Source organism: Haliaeetus albicilla, chromosome 14 (genome assembly GCF_947461875.1).
Source record: "Haliaeetus albicilla chromosome 14, bHalAlb1.1, whole genome shotgun sequence".
Lineage (NCBI taxonomy): Eukaryota > Metazoa > Chordata > Aves > Accipitriformes > Accipitridae > Haliaeetus > Haliaeetus albicilla.
This window is the reverse complement of record NC_091496.1, coordinates 7,382,840-7,408,184: the sequence shown is the minus strand read 5'-3', so window position 1 is coordinate 7,408,184 and position 25,345 is coordinate 7,382,840. Positions and strand designations below refer to the sequence as shown.

Here is a 25,345-nt window from a genome sequence, read left to right as displayed (position 1 = left end):
TGCTCCAGGTTTCTCTATGGCACATCTGGCTCTTCCCAGCTGTGATTTATCCCTCCGCCCTGTCTGTCTGCTGTGTTCTTGTTTGAGGTGACCTCATAATTGAGAAGAGAGAGACTAGAGCTGGTAAGAGGAAATTTTACCTTCAAATCATGTTTTTTAATTGATTTCAGAAAGGGGGGGGGGGAGCAGTATGAGCATCTGCCTGTCACTTCCCTCCTCCTTGCCAGGTGGATGCGACCAGGTCACAGTGTACCATGTACCTGATGGGATCCTGATCTTCTCAGGCTCTGAGGGGGGAAAAGGGGAAGAAGAGGGGCTCTGGTGAGAGAGACGTGTCAAGGAACAACAGTATGAGCTACCGCTTCCGCTGAGACAAGGATGATGCTTTCTTGCAAATCCAGCACCCGTGTATCCATGCACGTGGTGGCATCTCGGGTCACCTCTTGCTCAGTACAGAGCAGGTATCTGTTGAGTCACAGAGAACTAAACAGTGGCAACTCCATATGTACGGAGCCAGTTCTGATCCCTTTAACATCTCTTCACTCTGGTTTGATTTGGGTGAGACTATTCACAAAACACCTTAGTTCCCGATTTCACAACAACCCAGCCCACCACACCTGAAGAATCATTTTTAACCACCTGCTGGGGATTTTGCAGACTGTAGCACACAAGACAAACACCTCTCAAGTATCCAATCTTTTGTGTTAAAGAACAAAACCAGAACAAGAAGAGCTGGCAATTTTGACACAAAGACTTCATTAGTTCAGTACTTACAATTGCATGACCAGATATAAATGGTTTGGACTCTCATAGATGTCTTCCAGGGCAACTATATTTTCATGCTTGATCCTGAAAAACCACAAGATAAAATAAGATGAAATAGTGATTTTTATTTTTTTTAAGTGGCTGCAAAACATAAAGCTATTTTTAGTTAGACACTACTTGTCAGTGCTTTATTCAACATCATAAAATACAATTTTGACCAAAGTAAACAGTCAGGAGTGCTTCACAGCCCAGGATACTGTTATGACTCACAGAAAATTCCTTCAATCCTCTCTGAAGCCAAAATGTTTAAGGGTTAGGTATGTGGGGCATTAGAGGTTTACAGTTCCCGTGTCAGATGAATGAAGATGGTTGGTTGGAGGTTGAAGTCTCGGGACAGCAGCAAAGCAGGGTGCGAGGGAGCGATGGAGGCAGGCTGTGGGCTGGCAGGGAGAAGGCAAGGATTAGCCCCCGCACAGAAGCTAGCACAGGTAGGCAGCAGCCGTACGACAGCCCCATGCTCCTTCCCACCAAATTCGCCCTGCTTCGATGTTACACCTGGTCTGGACGCCCAAATTTCCCCGCAGCGTTATTAAGCACCGTGCGCTTTCTGTGCAACGGCTCCAAGCGTCTTCATGGGTTTTCTACATCCTCACCATTCCCAATGATCATGCCCACTAAGCCTCTTGTCAAAAATGCTAGCTTTAAAGAGAAAAATCATCTCTACAAGCGTACATCTAATTAACTACTAGAGCAATGCCCCTCTGGGTTTGCTCCTTAAATGCTTACAAATAATTTCCAAAGGATACATTTAACCTGTGCAAACCCTGAAGAGACTACCAGTACAACTCCAGGGGCAGAATATTAATTACACCAATTGCAGACAATCATTTTAAGAGCAAGAGAAAGCTGGGAAATGATAAGCAGAGACCACTCTTAAAACAGATGGACACATTCAGAAAGAAAGTAAAAGTGCTTTGTCATCAAATGCAAAACTCTCTACATGTTTCAAGGTTCAAGTAGCTTAATTAAGATGCTTAATCACGTGTCAGAACCTCATCCTCAGTGGTCCCAAGTGCCCTAACGTCTGTGTGGAGGTGCTGAGAGCAGAAGGTCCCCTGCACCCGGCAGGATCTTTCCTGTAAGAACGCAGACTAATCCAGTTTCTTTTGAATTCACTGGAAAGATTATGATTGACCTGAATTTACGCCCATAATCAATCATCAAAAGCTGCATTCATATAAGGACCTTCACACACAGGAAATTTAACAAACTCAAATATAATGCACTGCAGCATGTCAGAGCAACAAATACATGAGTAGGCTCCTCGCTCTACGTAAGTATCTGGAAAATCCCATGATATTTTAGCAAAATTTCCAGGTAGACTGCATCACAAATCAAGTACTTAATATTCACAACAGGAAACCAATACACCAGCCCCTTGGCTTTGCACAGCACATGTTTGGAAGCATTTATTTTGTTGTGCAAGTCTAGTGCTTGGTCCCTTAAGGGTTACAGTTAGGACAAGGGTGGTTTTGCCTTGTTTAATTGAGCTGAAGGTACACTACAAATGACAGTTCAAGCAATTAGTCACTTTTAATGAAAATTATTATATGTATTTTCCATTTTCCTTTATGCACATGCACATTCACATGATCATTTGTGTACCTCCTACCTTCGTGGTCAAGGCAGTTTTAAAACAAATAATCCACCATAGTGTTATCTGTTTAAAGCCTCCAATTTAGTCTGCAGTACGTTTTTTACCATGCACATATTAATGCTTTGCATTTCTATTTTTAAGAACCTCAGAGGTTCTCCAAACCAACCTAACCCTCTCTGAGACAGCTGCCAGCAACATCTAACTGTCACACACGTGGCTAAAACGGGTGGGTTACCCACGAAGATGAGCAGCCAGGGAGGCAGAAGCCAGCAAAGAGCTCATCAGACATGCAACGCTGCACGCTGAGGGTTGCTGCAAGACCCTCTCCCCTTTCTGATTTGCAAAGCAAATGGGCACCGTGCCGCTGGGCTCTCTGCAGGCAGATGAACTTGCTCAGTTCTAAAGTGAAGGGGGCAGAAAGGGTTTAGTCGTACTACTGTGGGGTCCTCTGCATCGGGCCAATCTGCCCCTCTTTGAAATCAGATGCAGGACGTGAGCACGTGGGATTCAGGGAGACAGCAAAAATAAAGTGTAATCTGGAAGGCGGCGGCAGAAGCTGAATCATCCGCAAAGTACAAAGGGAGCCACTTCCATAGGGATGAGGGTATTCGGAAGATGTCGTCCCTTTGGGAAGTGACGCCTGTGCACACCAGCCACCCCAACCGCTGGCGGCTGCTGCACTTGAGGGGCTTGCTTAGATGGGAAGGAGGCACTTTTTTCCACTTTCTCTCAGCCTCTGCAAGACCAGTGCAGCCTTAATCATGCAGTTACGCAGTGCATAATATTCCTGGTAAAGTGCACATCGCACACCTGCAAATGAAGCAGCTTGTCCCGCACAGCATTTCTCTACTCAGATGGACTCCCAAATGACAAGCTATTTAAAGGAAAATGGAATTCAAAATTTAAAAAAAAAAAAAAAAAAATCGATGGAAATCACTTGGAGAGAAACCTGCGGTTTAGATCAAGTTGCAGGTTGTGTTGCTGAAGCTGGACCAGAGCAGCCGTGGGCTTCCCAGCAGAGGTCACTGCAGCCAGCAGCAGCCACCCGCTCCTCTGCAGAAATTAGAAATTAGCACGCTCCTTACTATAAAGCATGGGCGAGCAATCGCCTATAGCCCTGATACACAATAATTAACCCTTCAGGGCTGAATACTGTTCCTTACTAATCGGGAAATCAGTTACGGTATCGTCACAGCATTTTGTCGATACCAGAAGGGCCAACGGGGATTGGGACAAGTTTGTCCCACTCCCCTGCGAGCAGGTCAGCGGTGCCAGACGTGCTGGTAACAGCCAGACACTTTTGGCATGCACGGATGCTCGGGTACATGGAGAGTTGAGGAAAGCACTGTGCAACGGCAGCTACTTGATGGTCATGGATCAGGAGGGATTTGGGAATGACTTAATTAACTCCTCTTTTATCCCCCTCTAGAAGCGCCAAGTGAATCTCAAAGGTTCAGAGGATTCATTCTGCTAAGCCTCCAAAAGCCTCCACGCAGCCCCACCGGCGATCTCGCTTAGCAGAAATACTCACCGGACCATCTGATCTCCTCAAGACCTGCCAGGATTTATTTTTTTAAAAGGTGCTGCTCTCATTTTGCAAAAGGGGAAGCAGCGTGCAGAAAAGTTAGAAGTGCTTCTGTAATCACATGAGAGGAGGCAGCAGAGGGGGCCAAGAAACCAGATCCCCCAACCCCAGAGTATTATCTTAACCAATGGGCCATATTATTCCAATCCCTTCTCCTTCCCATCTCGGTGAGAGGATCTTAACCCCACTTCTCCACAGCCTTTTTCTTCCCTCTGTCCTCCCTCTCCGGCCTCCCCCCTTCCCAAACTGTGGTTCCCACACTGCCCTGGATTAACTCAGCGCAAAGCAACGCATCAATATTGTTGCAGTACGTGATGGCGCAACATTCTGGCTATAGCAGACGGGACATGGACTGGGGTGACAGCAGTTCCCATTAATTGTTTCCGAATAAAGAAAAAAAGCCCCCAAAGCGAACATCAAAACATGGGCTTGGTTAAAGCATATTAGATCAGATTACAGAAATTGTTATGAACAAGGGAAGACCCAGCTGAGGAAATCTGCCTTACCACCCTTTTAACCTCTCCTTCATCACGCTTGCTGTTTTCCCTAATGCTCTCCCTCCTTCCTGGCAAACCTCAGGTACTGCTCGCATCTCCAACACCCTGATGTGTCCCTGCAAATCCCCCCATCTGTGACACGACAGGCAGGTGCCACCTCCGGCCGCTGTTGCTTTGTTCATTTTCAGGAATATTCTGAGGCCATTTGATAGAAAGAAGATGTCTAGAAATAAAAATACAAATAAAGGGAGGCTAATGCTTTAACCAATTCAATCAGGACTCTTCACCCTACAAGGCCCATGAGGTGCTGCAATCCAGGGGACAAAGAGGAAAATAAATCTAGAAGTGAGAAACAGGCAAGTTTAAGCATACGGAAGACCATGAAGAGTAACTAATCCTGGTAAGAAACTCAGAAAAGAAAGGATGGATTCACCATTTTCAGAGCAGTACTGGCTTGAATGCCGTGCCACAGGCAGACACGAGCTACAAGGCTCAATGCAACCATGCAAATTATCAAGTTTCCCCTCCAGCCTTTCAGGTCTGTGATTCTGCCCATGTGCTGTTACAAAGGTGTCAACAACACAAATGAACGGAGGCAACGTCGCACCTGTGCAATATTTTAACATATGAGCAAATCGCTAGCCAAGACTTAGAGCAGCAAACTGAACTGGGCAACCGACGGCTTTGGGTGACTTTTCCGAGCGCAGCAGCTGTGCAAACAAGGGCTGACGGGAGAGCGTTTGATCTGCTGCAGAGCCCCAAGCACAGGCTGCTCCCCTTTGCTTGCTGTGGAGTTGTTGCACAAGAGCGTTGATAGGGGAATTGTCATTTTTCCCTGACTGCTACAGCATTCAGTGCTGCTGAAACACAGAAACATCTGCCTCTGAAGGAGCTCAAACCCATCCCCGAAACAAGACCTGACTTGACCAGGAGTGGCATTTGGCCCTGCACGACAGTGTCCATCAGGCCAAACTGGGTGTGCTGCAGCGTCGGAGTAGTGATGAGTACATGGCATGGCACTCCAGCGATGCTAAAATCCACGCACGCCACTGGCCGGCACAGGGCCGCCAAGTCCTACTTGCTGTCACCAGAAGGGCACAAGCCCCATAGGTCCAAAACTAGCCCTAATGGGCAAAACTCACTTCAACATTCACCCCCCCCCCCCAAAAAAACCCCAACCAAAACCAAAAAACAAACTGCCACCAATATATTCCATGGGCTTTGGCTGGAGATTGCTTTTAAGAAGCAAAGGATTAAAATACAGAAGTTGATGTACAATAAGGGAAACTAAATCCTTTAATGACTGAGCTTCCTGTACATCTCTGCCAGCTTCTGACCATCCCAGAGGCCAAAGAGCGGAAAGTAAACTCATTACATATTGCCACGGATCATTAATTAGAGGGGTAGCACTCTGCACAGATAAAAGCAGAGGAATCAGATTTTGCTGTTGCTTTAGCTGCCGAGCTGCCAGGAGAGCATGTGAAATACCCCAGCTGCAAAGGCATGCTGTAAACTATGATTGAATCACTTATATTAACATCTATCATATCTAACACTGAAAACGCAGATCCGTTAGAAGAACACTGTACAAAAACCTTGGGCAAACATGAGAGCCATTTAAGTAGGGCAGGTTCCCTCCGTAACAACTCTTTCTGAGTCAGAGTGTTAAATTTGCAAGACATGACATTTAATGCTGCACCTTCATGAACAGCACATGTCATGGTTAAATGCCACAAGAAAGCATAAATAATTTTGTGAAAGCCAGAACTAACAAAGCCCGAGCCTTTAAGGATTTGTAGCTTTGAGTAACCAAATGTCTTTGTGAATAAATGTTCCATTATTTCAACATATACCCTGCAGAGGTTTTGCCAGCAGCATGGGGGTTACTGGGCTTGATGAATTTACTAGTTGGCCAAGGGAATTGTTTAAATCACAGCTTCTGGTCTGGAGGACACTAGAAACTTACCTCTGCTCAGCTGTCTTATGCAGTTGAAACAAGTCAATAATTTCAACAGATATTAGAATAGTCTCACACATATTCACACAGAGTGACCGTATCAGATTGCTTTCCACATGAAAGAAAACTACCAAAAAATCTTCAGGATGGCTCCATAATGATGTGAGAACTCATGGGAACAAAGCAGCCTGCTCCCAGGGAGAAAAGATGACAAGTCTGCTAAGAGGTGAACAGGGTAAACAAGGTGGCAAGGGTTGGTAGAGGGAAAGAAACCCATGGCTGTCCTGGAAATGCCTGGCTGACTGCAGCAGAGCTCTGCCCATGGCTCCTGGTCTGGAAAAACTTTCAAATACTGATGCTGTCCATGGGACTTGCAGTGCCTTACCTTGATGCAAGGCCTCTTATAATTTGGACCTTTGAAAATCAACCAGACATGAATGATGTGAGGTACCACATCTCTAACTCTACCCCCTCCCTTTCTTATCCCGTAGCCCCCAAACATCCTCCAGGACAGGTATTTTACAGATGGATGTTCCCCATATAGCTTCACTGATAATTTGCGTGAGCAGAGTTCAGCATGACACTTTTCCCATCGTCCAGGTTTCCCTCCCACATGGACTTTCTGGTGTGAAAAGAAGAAATGTAAGCTTTTTTTTTTTGCACGGTTGGTATTTATCCATTCTTTCTCATCCATCAACTCTCTGATATCTTGTATTTTGTAAAAGGTGACTTTATAGCAGACCTTTCCCCCTCAAACAGGGCACAAACTATTTTGTGGGATTTTATGTCTCAGACTGAAACCTTTTGTCTCCTTGATGATTTCAGGCCACTCAACAGGAATGTCTTTTATACCACCATTGCATAGTCAGCAAATAGTCTACTACAGCACTGTACGATGACTCCGAGCAGCCATGAGAGGTGGCCCCAGGCAGTTCACAAGAAGCAAGCAGGAACTGCATAGGTTGGGGCTGCTTGCAGTAAAGTTTGCAGAGAGGAAAAAAGGAGATTGGTTGATTTTATTTTCTTTTGCACACAATAGTCAAGTTCCAGGTTGGAAGATCATACATTTAAAAATGCCCGTGCCAACATGGGGATAGTACCCTTGGATTAGTATCATCTGAGGGTTCGGCAGCCCATGGTAAATAAAAGACTACCAGATTCATGTCACCACGTCAACCACCCTCCCCTGAAATGGACATCTTTGGAGACAGCTTTAGAAGAAAGGTGGAAAGTTCAATGGCACTGAGATTAATTTCTACTACTTCATATCCCATGCACCGTTCCTCCGCGCCGCAGCCAACAAGTTACGTGGTACTGCAGTGGTGACAGCTTCTGTGGCTGCAGAAAGAGCTTTGGTCTCCACCACCTCAGATCAGCAGTCTCGCTCTCTCTCACTCACAAACACACATGCAAATAATGTGAAAGTTAGCGAAACCTCAACTAGACACTGAGCAGAGATGTGGACAAAACCAGGCAGATGTCAGTTGTTCTCAGCAAAGGTGGATCTATAGAGATTACAAAGCCAAAACATCTGCTTTTTCTCTCTTACTGCATTTAGATTGCTGGGGTTTTTTTGAAGTTATATCCATAATTTGCTTATTGCAAAGAGCTGGAGGAGGTTTACTGGATTCAGTATTGAATATTCCCTTGCATTAAAAATGAAAGAGAACGCGTATTTATGAGCAGAAAGATAGAAACGGTGCTATGTCTCATGGCCAGACGGTGTTTTTGACCCCCGACCTCCTACCACCGCGATACCTTTTGTTCCCACCCACGTTGCCCATCACACCTTGCTTGATCTAACGACTGGGCAAGGGAGAGCTAATTCCAGCTCAAAGCCAGATGGTTCAGTGCCCATATGTTGATTGCCTGGCCAGATCTAACGACTGGGTAAGGGAGAGCTAATTCCAGCTCAAAGCCAGATGGTTCAGTGCCCATATGTTGATTGCCTGGCCAGATTAGCTAAATCTCTGTGGCTGGAAGGCCAAGGAGTTGAACTTTGGGGTCACATGTGGTCTCCAAACCACAGACTGCTCACAACACATGAAGGAAATTAGCGTCTTTACTAATATCTTTAAGATCTCTATACTCCTGTCAGGTTAATTGGAGCGGGTAGGAAACATCGTCATACAGTCCTGCCTGCTTTGAAAAACCGGCTAGAAGAGAAAGACCCTGGATGTCCTAGAAGATGGGACACAGAGGCAAATGTGGAGGAATGAATCATTTCATACACCTTCCCTCAGCTGTGACTGAAGAGGAGACTGTGATAAAAAGCCCCAGTGCTGGTAGCAAGTGGCTCAGAGCAGGCATTCAAAGGAAGCAGGGGCAGCCAAAATTCGGGAGAGAGACAGATGCCCACCAAAAGACCCGCTTCTATTAGCCTTAGAAGATGGTGACGATTTTAAAATTAACATTTTTTTGCCAGTTTAGTTATTTCAGGACTTAACACTTCAATTTGGCATGTAATTTTCTCTAGGCAAAGAAATGAGCCAGGATGGGATTTGTCCTCTGCTGCTGTCCTAGCACATTGCTGAGTGATTCTGCTATCAATGCAGCTGCCTCCTCTGGGGCTTACGTGGGTGTATAACCCACCACACGGAGGAGAAAGGATGGGGAGGTGTCAGGAGACCTTGTCTCATGCTTATACAACTTGACTTCTCTCCATTTCATCTTTCAGATCCTACCCATCACCTCTGTGATCTCCGGTTACTCAAGGGGGAAGACCCAGATATCGTTCCAACAATTTCAATGGCCTTTCTTGCCCAGCACTGCATGTCTTCTATTGCAAATGCCAGCCTTACATACCACGTTCATAAAATATTCTCATGAGATTTCACGGTGATAATGTCAAGTTGGAGACATTTCGCAGCTGGAAACCTGAGCTGCGTAGTTAAGCAGCTGTAACACTAACTGATTGTGACAAAACCTACCCACGTACACCTCGCAATTTCTGATCCACGCCCTACCTTGTGTTATACTCCCTAGCAGTATAATCCTTCTCTTCATTTCTAATTTCTCCAGATCCTATGAGCAGAAACTGGTCTGGCCCCTTCACTGCCAGAGACATTAGCAGTCTGTGTGGTTGCATGCCTTCCTGCACCACTCTGCACAGCAATGCAGCTTGAAGAAGAGGGGACCGTTTGCTCATCTTAAAAAATAGCTTGGTTCCCTCCTGGGAAGGGTAGAGAGATGTATGAACCTCCTCAGGCCCAGAGCACATGTATTTTCCTCCTGGAGGTACTTTCTAGCCATCAGGCATGGGGCAAAAGGGATGCTGGATGCAGCATCCTCACCATTACTGAAAAAATAGCTAACTCCAGCTGTTGTTCCGGGCGTACTGCTGGGTCCATAAAAGTGAGCCCACAGCCTCGTTGCTTCCCCAGGACACAGGCTGAGGTTATGCTCTGTTCTGCCTTGTAACCAGGTCACAACAGAGCTCAGACAATGGCTGAAGATCTCCAGCACAGATGCATGGGTTTTTGCTAGGCACCGGTGGAACTTTATAATCCCCCACAAATGTAACGAATTAATATAGGCACTTTGAGAATAAAAATGAGGGATCCCTAGACTGCACACCAGGAGTTAGGTGCTGAGCTTGTGTCCGCTTGTCTCAAGCATTTTCATGTCAAGGCTGCTCAGTATCCTTTAAAAAAAAAGGAATTCAAGTTCTGGGTCTTCTATTACAATAACTCACAGCTCCAGCAGGAAGACTAGGACCAAATAGCCTTCTGAAATGCTTGGATTCCTACAGTAGGACCTGCAGCCCTCAAGGCAACAGGAATATCCCCCTGTCAGTGCCATCCCTGATTTCAGGAGTATCCCTGATTTCCACAAGAAGCAGACCAAGCCATCAGAACCAGTTTCCAAGTAGTGGATCCCAACTGGCAGCGTTCAAAAAGCCTTGCAAAGCTTGAGCAAAAACCTCCAGACTGTTTAATTTGAAACACATCAAAACAAATATTAATGATTAATTAATCATTAAAGGTGAAAAAGATAAAAGTAGTGGCTGCAAGGATTTATCTCAGCCAAAAACAGTGAACCATCTTTTAGTTGTTGGCAGCAGCCCTGTTTTTCCAGTGTGGAGGAGTGTGGATTTACATGTGCAGCCAGTAATTATAGCTGATTCCCACTCCCTTGCCTGGGAGACGTGAGGAGCTACGTGCAGTTAAAGGTGGTGAGCACCTGAGGTGGGTTGCTCTAAAGGGGTTTCATGCAATGACAGATGAACAAAAAAGGAGGCTCTATTTGCAAAACCCTTGAAAAACATTTCCCTAAAGAGCAATACCAACACTCTTGGAAGGGTGATCTGGCTGCTACACTATCCCTGTACCTTGCCCCACAAAATGAGCAGCTCTTATTAGTTTACCGTGAATGAAGAGATTAATAACTGGTATAATGCTCTTTTTGTAGCCTCCTAGTTCTCAGATGAGTGCAGTATGTACACATACATTCAGTTATATCTGAAACCTGGCAGCAGATACCACACTTCTGAAAAGAAAGCTCTGCCATCCGTGAAATACCCATTTGACACAGACACAGGGATGTTGTTGTCTACCATTATCTCCTACATTGGTTTGAATGCATACTAATGAAGGGTGAATGTTATACCACCCACACACCTGTATAGCTAAGTTACACAAAAACACGGATAACTGGCTGTTTGGACAAGCACAGGACTGAAAGATGTAACAAAACTATTTCATTCCACCATATGGGAAATAAACATAGCTATCGCCCAGGAGATGTGACCAAGCTGGGACTCCCAGCTGTGGCTTGTACAGGATCTTTAGCTATTGGGTTACCCTAGCTATGGATGAGGTGGACCCATGCTGCCCATGATAAGGACAAGTGACAGTACAAAGATGGGGATCGTTTACGTACTCAGAGAACAGCAATGTAACCAAAAGGACACTTTGGCTCACAGCATGAAGCAGGGCTATGCTCTACAGTCATCTACAAAGAGGTTTATGCCTCAAAACTGCATTTTCTCCGCAAGAGAAGTGGAAAAGCAAATGGGCAACTAAACACAAATGCCATCCTGAGCATAAACTTTTTGCCCCCCAATGAAGTTGATGAGTCCTTCACATACTCAGCTCTGCAGATTGGGCTACCGCATATTGTTGCTGGGCAGCATAGAAAATCACAAGCCTTGATTTAGTCCCATCAGCTTGAGTGTGCACGTGATAATTAAAGCCCACTACACTTCCTCGGTGCCATGTTAGAGGCCAACAGCGTCAGATTTTCCCAGCTGCAGTTGTCTCCTACAGCGAGGAACAGCAAATGCTCACCAAAAGCGGTGGGAGAGATCGATCCTATGGGCGCAGGGGGTACGATAATAATCACTTCGCTTCTCCTAGCATGCGTGGTTTTGAGTCTTGATCAAGTCTCGATGTGTTTGTGGCATTAGGACCACTGTGCACCAGCTGTGCCTGCCTGCAGCCCACCTGGCTGGCCCCAGGGCCACGTGCCCAGGGACCAGTGAAGCCCCGCAGATGAGGATGCTGGAGCACAGCTCCCTCGGGGCTCCTGGGCAATCCTTAGCTGTCACCTCGGCGGCAGCCTGACTCAAACACTTGGTCTGCAGGGACGAGCCGCATGACAAACTCAGCAGCAGCAACCTGCCAGAAAACCCCCTCCTTCCCATCCAGCCAATTTATTTTATTTATTGAGAAAGACAGAAGGATAAGTAAGAGGCTAGGCAGGTTTCCACGTTTCATCATGACTGTATTAGGACACTCCTACACAGAAGACTGCTCCCCCAGTTGCCTGTGGGAAGTGCCAATAGCCCTCGGGTGAGTCATATACACCCTATACCATAAGAGAGTAAGTGGGAAAGCTCTGCACAGCGGGGGATTGATCTCGGAGGACAGCCGCACCTCTCCGTGTTCATTATGAGTTACTGTCCTCAATCGCAGCGTAGAGAAAGCCAAATTCAAAGGCAGATTCCCTTCTCCTGACACCTGTGCGAAAGGAGTGAGACTACTGAATGTCCTGGAGCCACTCCTCTGCACGGCTAGTAATGACAGAGGAAAATACAGCTTCAGTCCTCCGTAACTGAACCTGCCATTTTAAAGCTTAACTGAAGGCTATTGATGTTCAAGCTTGTTTTATTTTCAATCTTCCCAGATACTGGAGACAAAAATACTTCCACTGCTATTGGGCTTGCTTCGCACGTGGTCTTCAGGAAAGAAGCAAAGGGCTGGGAGAGAAAGAAAACTCCCAGCAATGGGCAGAACTAATTGTGGCATAATTCAGCTGGGTCTAATCTCGAAATCTTTAATCAGGCAAGACTGCTGGGGTTCTCACTTGGCTGGATTCAAAGCTTGGCAGCATCTCTGTAGAGTCCAAAGTAGACCTGAACTTGACACACCAAGTGGCAGAAAAGTCACTTAACCAGAACAATATAATTAGCAGGAATTCTTACTAATAAGGATACATTTGGCCTGTGTATAACAGCTAATTGGTTTTTAACCAGGTGAGAATAAGTTTGAGAAAGTTAATCTCCCCAGTTTTACAAAGGATATGATAAAGGGGGCCTAATTAAAAATTAAATAGTGTTGCAGTTCATTTATTCCTGCTACTTGTATTACTGTGGAGCACAGGGACCCTATGTATAGGTTTCTATTTTTAGGAGAGAGAAACCTGGATTCACAAATGTCCCCAGAGTGCCTTTGGGAAGGTAACAGAGGAGATTAAACCAGAAGCCAGGTCTACACTTGCAGCCACTTGCCCAGTAAAGAGTACTCTAAATTGCAGTTCCCTCTTTTCCCATGGCGTGGAAGTATAATTTTTTAAAAACACCCACTTAGTAGCCAAGGACCAGACTTCTAAAGATTATTAGGTGCCTTATGATGCAAGTAACTTCCTACAGTAACTAAGCAGCAAAGCACTTTCAAACATCCTCCCGGGTATCTTCAGATAGCTAAATATGTTAAAAATATATCTCTAAATGATTTCTAAAGGTGATATAGGCACTAATGGGCCGGAAGACTGGAATCTTTCCATAGTTTTAAACCCCTAATAACCACTGCAGATGGAATTTATGTTTTTTAAATATGTCACTGCGGCACTGTCCTGCTCCAGAGCATGGAGGTTAACACTGCCAATACTTCAGACAGTAACAAGCAGAATATTAATGTCATAAGCAGTAATTAATGTTAAAAGACAGCAAATCCTTCATGTAAAATAACTGCATGTCTAACTGTAGGAACAGTAGGGCTAAAGAGCAATATCGCAATGGCATGTGGGTTATTTTTCCATTATTCTAGGTTTTACCACAGCCCATTGACTTTTTGCATGTCACGATGAAGCAAAAATGGGAATGAAAATACTTTGAAAATAAAAGTTTATAAAAGTATTTCAAAGGACAATGACAGCAGATTTATCTTTGTCAATTCCTTGGTTTTGTTCACTCAGCTAAGAAGAAATCAGTATGAAAAAGTGGGTTGTTTCATGGCATTCAAGAGAATGTTTTCTAACCAACTGACTTACAAACTACTGTGATATAGATTTCTAATATTTTATGCAGCCAAGTCACACATACAAGTCACACACAGTGACTCATTTTTTCCTAAGCAATACATCTAATTAATTCAAGGTATTTAGAATGAAAGGTAGCTATTAGATGAAGTCTAAAATAAATGGTACTAAATGCAGATGGACACAGGGCATTCTGGTAACATCACCCTCTCCTCTGCTGTGCTAAAAGCTGTGTTGCTCACTGCAAATAATACTGAATTAATACATTTAAGCTGTATCCGTTTTAAAGCACATCTGCCAATAGAGCTTGTCAGGATGATGCTAGAGGACCCCTAATACAACAAATCTTGCTTCACAAGGGGTGCATCAGTTTTGACCTGGGTGGAGCATGTGTTTGGGAAGAAGGTGTTCTCCGGCTCAGCCTCTGAGGCTACTCAATGCTTGGCTTCTCCCACATGAAAAAAGGAGCTACAAAGCAAGGGGTGTGATTTTATAGCATTCACTCCTGCCTATTGTCTGCTTAACTGGAACAATGCATTCATTTATGACACATCATGAAACAGTCATCAAACCTACCTCTTTTTTATCATTATCTCAGCTTTATGCGGCATCAATAAATTCAATGTCTTGTCACAAATTGCAAGTATATTAGCGCTTCATAAATGCTGAGCACAACAAGTAAAAACTGCTGGGAAAGTAATCGGTGATGTGATTAGCATCACAAACTTAAGAGGTTAGAAGTTCACTTCCAGATGAATGTACACATTCTCACGGGTCTTATCATCTGCGATCTGGTGATCTCTCAAGAGCTGGATTTGGAACAAAATTTGCAGAACATCTCAATTCCAAATGCAACACAAATACAGGCACAGATGTTCCTATACAATTCCTAATTTGTGCCTAAGCTTAAAACCTAGAATTGCACAGGTCCATATCAATTATGTGTCTTCTCATGTTTCACACTGTCCTGCGCAATGCCCCTTGAAGTTTAACTCCAAATTGCATCGGAGTTGCATCCTGACAGGCATCCCGTTCTAGTCTTTTACCCTGTTTTACTGCTATATCTACCTAGTTATACTTCAACTTGTATATTACTGCATTACCATGCTACTCTGTGTTCTGGTGGGATTTTAAAATAACAACATATTTGATGCTTATAATTATTTCCTCCAGTCAGGAGGACATTTGTGCGTTCTCAATAGGACCATAAGAGAGAGGAAGCTACCTGCTGAGTTAATGCTTCAGCTCTGAGTTTCCATTAACTTCGTAACTTCAACCATTTTCCATTATGAAATCATTACCTTCAAACCAAGCATACGGAAAAAAGTACATTTCTCCCCACTCACATATCTCTGAAGTGTGACTGGAAACACTGTTCTCACACTTTAAAAGAATCCACCTTTGAGCTAGGAGCAAAAACGAAAGCTCGCAAAGCCAATGGAATTTGTTGAAGAGGTTATGAGGATTTCAAAGAGTTAGCATGGAAACATGCTCAGACTTCAGGCTGGCACAAGCTACCAGCAAACATTACGAAAAATACTTTGGAACTATTTAGGGGAAAAAAAATCATGAATCCACATTTCCAAAATATGTTTGGGCTTCATTGTGTGACTTCACGCCAACTAATAGGAGCATCAAGAGGCACGAACTTACTGTCAAGAAACCAGCCAGAAACCTCCAGAGACACCAGACACCAAGGAATATCTGTCACCTTATATATCGTTCTGAAGGATAGAACCGAGTGGAACCAGTCGGTTTGAATGGGCAGAAGAATGGCAGTTCTTACTCTAAGGACATATACCTGTAGATATCTAAAGTTAGATGACAGGATGACCAAACCTTGTGTCCTTTTTCACACCTGAGCTGGTCCACACCATGCTGGTGTGGTACCCCTGAGCTGGTTGTGATGACACCATAACGTACAAGGCAAGGGAGAAGCAGACTCCCCAAGGGGTAGACAGGTTTCAGTGACCTGAAATCAGGTCTATAATACCGGTAAAGTCACATAGTCATAATCTCATGTACAAAATCTGCTGAGCAATTAATTGGTATTGCATCACTCATGTGTGTACTTAATTCAGACACAATTCACTGTTACAATTTTGATTAATACAGACTGTTGAATTATGCTTTACAAACACCAGATAGAGGTGGGGAAGGTGAGGCTCTGTTTCTAACGTGTCATTTTGCTTTTGACAAGCATAAATACACTTCTGAGTAGATAATCAGTCGTCAAATCTCACAGCACTTAATCACTCAGCATGAATGGTTAAAACACTTACCGTTAATCTTGCACTAGTCTAATTGTTACTCAGCGCCTCCTGTTTTGTTTGCATTTTTGCTTTTGTTTTTATGTCTTATTTTCTCCTCTGGTTTCACCTGCCTCCTCCCCATCCATTTACTCTTTGTCAGAAGCCCACCTGAAGGTGGAAAGCTCTTTTCTTCTCCGTGGCAGGCTGTCTCGCATATACAAGTCATCTCTGCAGCTGCTATTTGTGCCAGCCATGCTGTGTAATGACAACGGGTGACATACATGTTCCAAAGGCTTGTGCTTCCATTTGTGCTGTCTGTGAGACCCTGCTCAGGGGAGCAATCAGGAGTAAGAGAAAGGGAAGGGAAGAGTCCCAAATGTGCACTTTTCAGTTACTGCAATCTCCTCCTCTCTGGCCTATTTCATTCACTCATACTGCAGCAAAGCACATTTCCTAGTCCATGTTTTCAACTGTGCGCATCTATGCACTATCTATTGGTTTTACGCTATCTATTCCCTGAAACATAACACATTCATCTCCATCTTTAAGGACCTTCTTAGCCTATCCCCATCTTACCTATCGCACTGAATACTCATTTCTCACCTCTAACAAGGTGGTGATGCTCATCAAGAAAAGAACTAGATTTTCAGCCGAGTACCTTTGTGCTGCCTGTTACAGGCACTGGATGCCCACACATTTTGGAGCTGCTCCTTATCTTTGGGGTGACCATCACCAAAGCCCTCCTCACAACTCTTCTAGGCTCCTAAAAGCCTTTCCTAAAGATGACGAGATGTATTGGTGAGTCTTGTATGTCCCTGCCCATGGCAGGGAGGGTGGACTAGATGATCTAAAAGGTCCCTTCCAACACAAACCATGCTATGACTCTAATGATCTTCCTGATTCCTTGTGCTCTCTCATCTGCCTGCATCTGTCTCTCATACCACATGTTCCCATCTGGCATGAACTCTTTTTGCACCACGTTTGAACAGCTATGAGGAATCTTTCTGCTGCTAATCCAATGCCTATAAGGCAGAGGACAGCCATGGAGCAGAGCAGAACAAAGATCTCCCTGCTTCAGGTCCCAACTAGGTGATCACACTATGGCATGGTCTCCTTCTGACCCTTGAATCCTGCACTCCCGGTGCCGCTTTCATTAGGAAGGGGTGGAATTAGGGCAGCAAGGAGGGCACACAGCAAGCTCGCTACCCTGGACTTGAGGAGAGCAGACTTTGGCTTCTTCAGTGATCTGCTTGGTAGAGCACCATGGGATAAAGCCCTGGAGGGAAGAGGGGCCCAAGAAAGCTGGTTAATATTCAAGGCTCACCTCCTCCAAGCTCAGGAGCGATGCATCCCAACAAAGAGGAAGGCAGGCAAAAATGCCAGGAGGCCTGCATGGATTAACAAGGAGCTCCTCAAACTCAAACACAAAAAGGAAGCCTACAGAGGGTGGAAGCAAGGACAGGTAGCCTGGGAGGAATACAGAGAAATCGTCTGAGCAGCCAGGGATCAGGTTAGGAAAGCCAAAACCCTGATAGAACTAAATCTGGCCAGGGACGTCAAGGGCAACAAGAAAAGCTTCTATAGGTATGTTGGTGGTAAAAGGAAGAGTAGACAAAATGCAGGCCCTCTCTGAAAGGAAACAGGAGACCTGGGGATATGAAGAAAGCTGAGGTACTCAATGACTTTTTTGCCTCAGCCTTCACCAGCAAGCACTCCAGCCACACCACCCAAGTCACAGAAGCTGATGGCAGAATGGGAGAACGAAGAACCACCCGCTGTAGGAGAAGATCAGGTTTGAGACCAGCTAAGGAACCTGGAGGTGCACAAGTTCATGGGACCTGATGAGATGCATCTGCGGGTCCCGAGGGAACTGGTGAATGAAGCGGCTAAGCCACTAGCCATCATATTTGAGAAGTCATGGCAGCCTGGGGAAGTTCCCACTGACTGGGAAAGGGGAAACATAACCCCCGTTTTTAAAAAGGGAAAAAAGGAAGACCCAGGGAACTACAGGACAGTCAGTCTCACCTCTGTGCCTGGCAAGATCATGGAGCAGATCCTCCTGGAAGCTCTGCTAGGGCACATGGAAAATAAGGAGGTGATTGGTGATGGCTAACATGGCTCCACTAAGGTAAATTGTGCCTGACAAATTTGGTGGCCTTCTACAAAGGAGTTACAGCATTGGTGGATAAGGGAAGAGCAACAGACATCATCTACCTGGACTTGTGCAAAGCGTTTGACACTGTCCTGCACGACATCCTTGTCTCTAAATTGGAGAGACACAGATTTGATGGACGGACCACTCGGTGGGTAAGGAATTGGCTGGATGGTCGCACTCAAAGAGTTGCGGCCAATGGCTCAATGTCTGAGTGGAGACCAGTGATGAGTGGCGTTCCTCAGCAGTCGGTATTGGGACCGGTGCTGTTTAACATCTTTGTTGGCGACATGGACAGTGGGATTGAGTGCACCCTCAGCAAGTTTGCCGATGACGCCAAGCTGTGTGCTGTGGTTGACACACAGAAGGGAAGGGATGCCATCCAGAGGGACCCTGACAGGCTTGATAGGTGGGACTGTGCAAACCTCATGAAGTTCAACAAGGCCAAGTGCAAGGTCTTGAACGTGGGTCAGGGGAATCCCAAGCACAAAGGCAGTCTGGGTGATGAGTGGATTGAGAGCAGCCTTGTGGAGAAGTACTTCGGGGTATTAGTGGATGAAAAATGAAACATGACCTGGCAAGGCGTGTTTGCAGCCCAGAAAGCCAACTGTACCCTGGGCTGCATCAAAAGAAGCATGGCCAGCAGGTCGAGGGAGGGGATTCTGCCCCTCTACTCTGCTCTTGTGAGATCCCACCTGCAGTACTGTGTTCAGCTCTGGGGCCCCCAACATAAGGAATACATGGACCTGCTCGAGTGGGTCCAGAGGAGGGCCACGAAGATGATCAGAGGGCTGGAGCACCTCTCCTATGAGGACAGGCTGAGAGAGTTGGGGTTGTTCAGCCTGGAGAAGAGAAAGCTCCGGGGAGACCTTACAGAGGCCTTCCAGCACCTAAAGGGGGCCTACAGGAGAGATGGGGAGGGACACTTTAACAGGCCCATGTAGTGCTAGGATGAGGGGTAATGTTTTTAAACTGAAAGAGGGAAGATTTAGATTAGATGCAAGGAAGTTCTTTACTGTGAGGGTGGTGAGGCACTGGCACAGGTTGCCCAGAGAAGCTGTGGATGCCCCATCCCTGGAAGTGTTCAAGGCCAGGTTGGATGGGGCTTTGAGCAACCTGGTCTGGTGGAAGGTGTCCCTGCCCATGGCAGCAAGGTTGGAACTAGATGGTCTTTAAGGTCTCTTCCAGCCCAAACTGTTCTATGATTCTATGAAAACACCTAAACCCAGGAGGTTCCTTAGCCTGGTAGCAAGTGGCAAAGCCACCCAGGAGATGGGACTTCTGAATTGTCAGGTGTCTCATCACCTGGCCATGCATCCCCACCAGGCAGGGAGCGCACAACCACAAGCAGTAAGCCCCTCTCAGCTAGATACCCACCTCCAGAAAGGGCTGTAGGGTCTGGCTCCAGGATGAACAGAGGCTGCTAAGGTACTGCCTGGAGGTAGGTCTCCGAGCTCCAGAGAAGGACAGGAGCTCAGGCACTGCCTTTGCCTACTTCTAGGCAAATCTCCGTGCAACATTTTGACTTTCTGGAGGGCTGCTCCCAGGCTCCTAGCTCTCTCTGCGGATCATTTCCGCAGGCCTTGGACCACATTAAGGCAATCTGTATCCTACCCTGGCTCTCGGGGTTTCCTTTTCCTTCCAAATAACAATGCTACAGTTTGAAGGTGGGACTTGGCCAAAGAGCTCTGCAGATAAACAACCTCCATCTCTTTTTTTGCCAGAGTAACAGTCCTCCTGGGAGGAAGAACGCAGATGTCTAATGGTCCAAAGGAACTCAACTTTCAGTTGATTAAAGTAGAAATGGCGCCTTGAAAGTGGAAAAATTCACTAAGGGACGGGACTGCAGGCCTGGAAATGAACTGAGACCTCTCTCAGCACCCATCGAGAGGGATAGGCCAGCTGGGAACAGGGCCTAGGCAGAGCAGCCCGAGGATATGCTGACTCAGCAGACTGTGAGCACAGCTCCTTTTGAAAACTTCCTCTCCCTTGCAGAAACCCCAAGGAAGGAGTTTGCCTTCTGAAAATAACTCTGTCAGCTGCCTCCCAGGATGAATCCACCCACTGCGTAAAACGCTTCCTAGTTCCAGAGTTTACTGTGTATGTGTCTGCTGGGGATATTAGCTCTGAAAAGTGTTTCTAAAGGTGGTTAGAAAAAACTAGAACATGACACTCTAGCAAATGCTGCTAACCTCTTCCAAGACTAAAACATCTCCTTGCTTTCTTGCTTACCCAGGTCACCCACAAAAAATATTAAAAAGAACTTTCAAACATCGAAATCTAAAATTAGCTGCCAAACATCAAACTGGCATGTGTGTCAACTGTATTTTATAACCCCAAAAGCAAGGTAACACCTCCATTAAGTTTGCCAGAGACCTGGCAAACTAATCTAGACCTAATCTAGCTGATGCATTACTCAGACGTCGTGGTGATGGTTTGCAGCATAAAACAAGAGGACAGATGTGTGTACACTCTCTCTGCTCACTGCAGCCCCTTGACTACATTAATCCTCCATTTCCAACAGGATTCACTTTTCACCATTTTATAAACAGGCTAAGTGGTGTTGTGGATGAAGTGTCCATCCATAGCAGGGAGTGAGGCCAGCAGCTGAAATCAAGAGGCCATTTTCTTTACTGAGCTTCAAATCATGGTCCAGAATTGATGCAGAAGTGCCTGTTTCTCAGTCCCTCGGCACAACCAGCCACTCCCAAAGATTTTGAGAAATCTCACCCACAGCCTGATTTTTTTAGTCAAATACTTATGGATTTCTAATGCAGAGACCCATGATTTCCAGGTGATTGCCCTTGAAATGGGGACTGTTACACATTTACAGTATTGTCCTGTCCACAACAAGTATCAGTTCATTTTTTAAGACTAAGACATATTTTTAACTTAAATAACTTCTAAGGCTTCAGTATGATTAAATACACTGATAAAGAGGATCCCTCCCATGCATAGTGCCAACCGTGATGCCGTCTTTCATCCAATGGAAAACCAAGCAATATCCATCTCTTTAGGGATCCATGGCTCACGTGAACCTAAGATGGTACAACAGCTACTTTCAGGCATTTGTACAGAAAGTATGCCATTGCTTCTCACAATCGTGAGTCTCCAGATGCTCTGGCTGATCCACATAAAAAACCTTCAGCATCCCACTGGCACTGTTTGCAAGCTGCTCATGCTAATAGCTGATTACATCCAGTTAGATTTTAATTCAGAAACCACCTTGTTGAAGTAAAAAATATTAAACAAATGTAAAACTAATGTAACTAGGAAGAGATTTAGAGCCTGATTCTCCAAACAAACAAGTTATGCTATTAGATAATTTGAAAGAAAGGTGAGCCAGTATTTCCTTGTGGTAGCATTTATTATTTGTTTAACTAAAGGTCAGGCGAAACAATAAAAAATCTGTTGTCTCAGTCAGTACAAAGGCAGGTTTCAGGGCTGGGAATTTGCTCAGTTTTAGAAGAAATAAATTCATGTCAACAGCCAGCACACTTTGCCAAGCACTTCTTTCACTTCTCCCACCTCTCTCCGGGTTGAAGGCTGTTGGCCTCTTGCCCCACGACTTTAGTGTGCAGAGTCTTTGTTTTCCTGGCACCTTCACACAGATGGTCCCTCTACTTTTGGCACCTCTCAGGTTTTTTTCTGTGGCCACTGATTGTTGGAAACAACCTCACTATTTATTTCCCAAAAGGTCTGTGGCAAGCAAGAGAAAAGGCTGAAGCCTGGACCTAACCCACCTTGAAGACCTTCCTTCCAGCATCTCCCTCTGACAGAGATTTCTCGACAACACTGTTCCCCAACCAATCTGTCCCTTCTCTTCCCAAAGCCAGGATTGTCAGATCTGTAGCAGACTCTTTGGTTCTTATTTTAATTTTGAGAAGTCTTAGCTTTGCTAATCTATTGAGAGCTAAAGAAACCTGTATTTCTGCACGAAAAGCTCCCTCCACTCCCTGTTTATTCAAGGACATTTTCTCCCATAGTGCCTTATCTTTGCCATTGTTTCATGGTCTAATTACTTCCCTTCTGAGAACTTAATTTCATTTATCTCCTTGGAGTCAGACAGGATCATATCAAATATGTAAACTCAGCTGTGCATGATATTCATACAAACAACAGCTACATCCCTCAGTCTGCATATAATTCTTGCCATAACACAAGCAATCCCACTTAGAAAAGGAAATGTGCATTTGTTAAAGTCACCGTTTACTGCCATTACAGAGGCCTCAGTGTTTTACTGTGCAAACTCAAGTTATTGCTAGCTAACGCGTGCTACAGTTCACTCTGATGAAACTAAAATATTTTTGGATGAAGAATAAATAACCAACTCGGAAGAGTCTGAACAAAGAAGCCTCTGACTGAATTCTAATGGAAGGAAATTGTTTAAACAAGTGTTTGTTTTCTGAAATTTAAACAGGTTTCTGGTGGTGAACTGTGCTGATCCATACAGTGCAGTAGAGATAAAAAAAGTCTTTTTTCCCCTCCTCTGTTCTTTATATCCCTGTGCTCTTTGCTGAGTACCTGTCTGGGTCGGTATCTCAAGTGTCGGTACATGTGGCCCATTCCCGGACACATTGCCATGACATGTTGTGGCTGCAGTCAGTGGTAATATTACATGTGTTTTGTTGAAACGTGGAACGGCAATCACATGACAGGGACTTTTGATGAAATCTTTATTCTTTCTCTGTTACTAACATGGACTGCAGAGATCTTGAATGCTGGGATGTTTTCTAACAGGCTGCTTTTTCCAGGCACATTGTTTCCTCTCAGAGTCTGAGGAAGAGGGGTTTATAATACACAAAATGCGTAACAGAAATGACAGAAATGGTTCATACAAATAAGAGGGAAACAACCTCAACCTAGATAACTAGAAGGCAATTTCATTTAATAATGTAACTGATTTTTTATTAAATAATTTCAGGGTTTTTTTAAAAAGTGAAAGCATAAAGAGCATTTGGGGAATTCTTAGAGACACTTAATAAATAATGTAGAGTAATTATACAGCCATCAGCTCCAACATACTGTATGGGAGATCTTCTAACTCTGCTAGGCAACGCATGGAAGAAAAAAGTAAGTTGAAATTGAAGCTCCTGTCATTATTATCCCTCATGGAGGAGAACAGAGAATGACGTTGCCCAGGGCCCATAAATCACCCAGCATTGCTGCTGGTGGCACGGTAAAGTTAGGGGATGGCAACTTCAGAAAAACACACAGACGTGTTCAACAAATGCCAACTCGTCTAGTGGTCTCTCACTAAACCCAAATTAGATTAATTTCCTTTTCACTCTGCATAAATCGAAACAGCCTATTTCAAAATAAATATGTCATCTTTGAGGCCAATTAAACTTTGCAAGCCATGACCAGGGGGAGAAGAGAGGATCAAAAGTTGGGCTTCATAATGAAAGTTGACTGCAATCTTAATTACTAAGAGATTTTGGCTTGTCTTGATTGCGCATTCCTCAAGATACAACTCTTTGATGACTGCGTGTTCTGGATCCCCCTCTGTACCCCATGTGTGGTTGTTAAGAGCCTATGACAACCCTTCCTGCAGAGATCCACTCTCCTAACTTAAGCTATAGCATCTTGCGTCTTTACCAAAGGAGAACCCCGTTCATTCCCCAGCTGACATTACAAGCGCTCACCTGTTAAAATATGCATGGGAAAAAGCAAAGAAGAAAAGCAAAAAACATAAAGCAGAGGCCAACTTATGAGAAAAAGACCTTTTTTGCAATTTGGACAGACTGATCCCTAAGATAACAATCTCTCCTGGGAAATATCACACTTAAGATCTTACTAAATCTGGGGCAAGCAAAGCAGCATGCCAAGTATAAAGACAAGTCGTTACAACTTCAAGATATTTTGTTCACTCCAGTGCCAGTTTGACAAGTGTCCCACCCTATATAATTATTTGCTATTGCTTCTTCCTATGTGAGATCACCTTTAAAACAGTAATTAGAGGATGTGTTTGTTTAGAGGAACGCAAATTACTGCTTTGCTTCAGGACCTGCTTAGCATGTCAAGTTAGCCTGGAACCACACCTGGCTACCAAAATAAAATCATCAGTGAAAAATAAATAGTCTGTGTACAGTTTCATAAAGACTGTAACACTTCCCTCCAGCGGGGCTCATGCATCATTTAGTGCTTAACACATTCCCCAGAAGAGGGAAATACCTCAGACAAGAATCAGCACTTAACCATTTGAGGGCAAGCATCCTACTGCAATGATGTCTTGAGCGAGGTGGGACCGTTTCCAGTTTCCAGAAAGGAAGCAAAAAGACTTGATCACCATCTTGACTCTTGCTGAGGATATTTACCTTGCCTGTCTCTGACCAAAGAGTTCACAAAGAAACTGGGCTCACTGCCTAGTTTCTTTCTCACCATGGGTCGATCAAACATCCGTGTGCTGCATCACACCACAGTATTTCATCCTGTGCTGGTCCCCTGCTCTGCAGGGCATCCAAGAACAGGTTTTAGTACTAATCTAAAAATCTCTTACACTAAGTTAAGCTTATGTTATCCCAAGGAAGATCCACCTTTCTACCAGACTTGGTTATTTCAGCAATGGAACTCAGACACAACAGGTTTAACAGGTCCAAGGGGGAAGGAGAAAAGACATCTCAAAGGCTGACCCAACATTCTGGAAGAACTTCTTGAAGGAGAGCAGGAGGGGACACAGTACGTGTCCAGGCAAAGTAATGTTTTGTTTTTCTACAGGAATTACTCTTAAAGGATTTTAGTCCAGGATGGGCCCTCAAGCACCACCACAATCCAAATGATTTCAACCAATACCCATGTCCTTGCCACCATCAGATCTGCTGAAAGACCTGTTTCTTCACGAACGGTTTTCCCACAGACCTTCAGAAAACGCTTCCACCTCTTCACAGGCAGAGAAGGATTTTTTTGTACTTCATTGTTTGCAGTGTTGCAAACACAGTGCCAAAATACCATGATGAGAGACAGCTATGAACCATGATGGTTAAAGATATTCCTTTGCGGCT

At 44.8% G+C, this 25,345-nt stretch overlaps 1 protein-coding gene across 1 annotated transcript in view; it reads right to left on the bottom strand.

The window, feature by feature from the left end:
• The window catches only part of CAMK1D (calcium/calmodulin dependent protein kinase ID), a 231,281-nt gene that overhangs the window by 90,651 nt on the left and 115,285 nt on the right, over positions 1-25,345 (bottom strand). The window contains exon 3 of the mRNA XM_069801611.1: positions 775-849. Within this exon, the coding sequence (XP_069657712.1) occupies positions 775-849 (75 nt within the window). The remainder of the gene's footprint in view (positions 1-774; positions 850-25,345) is intronic.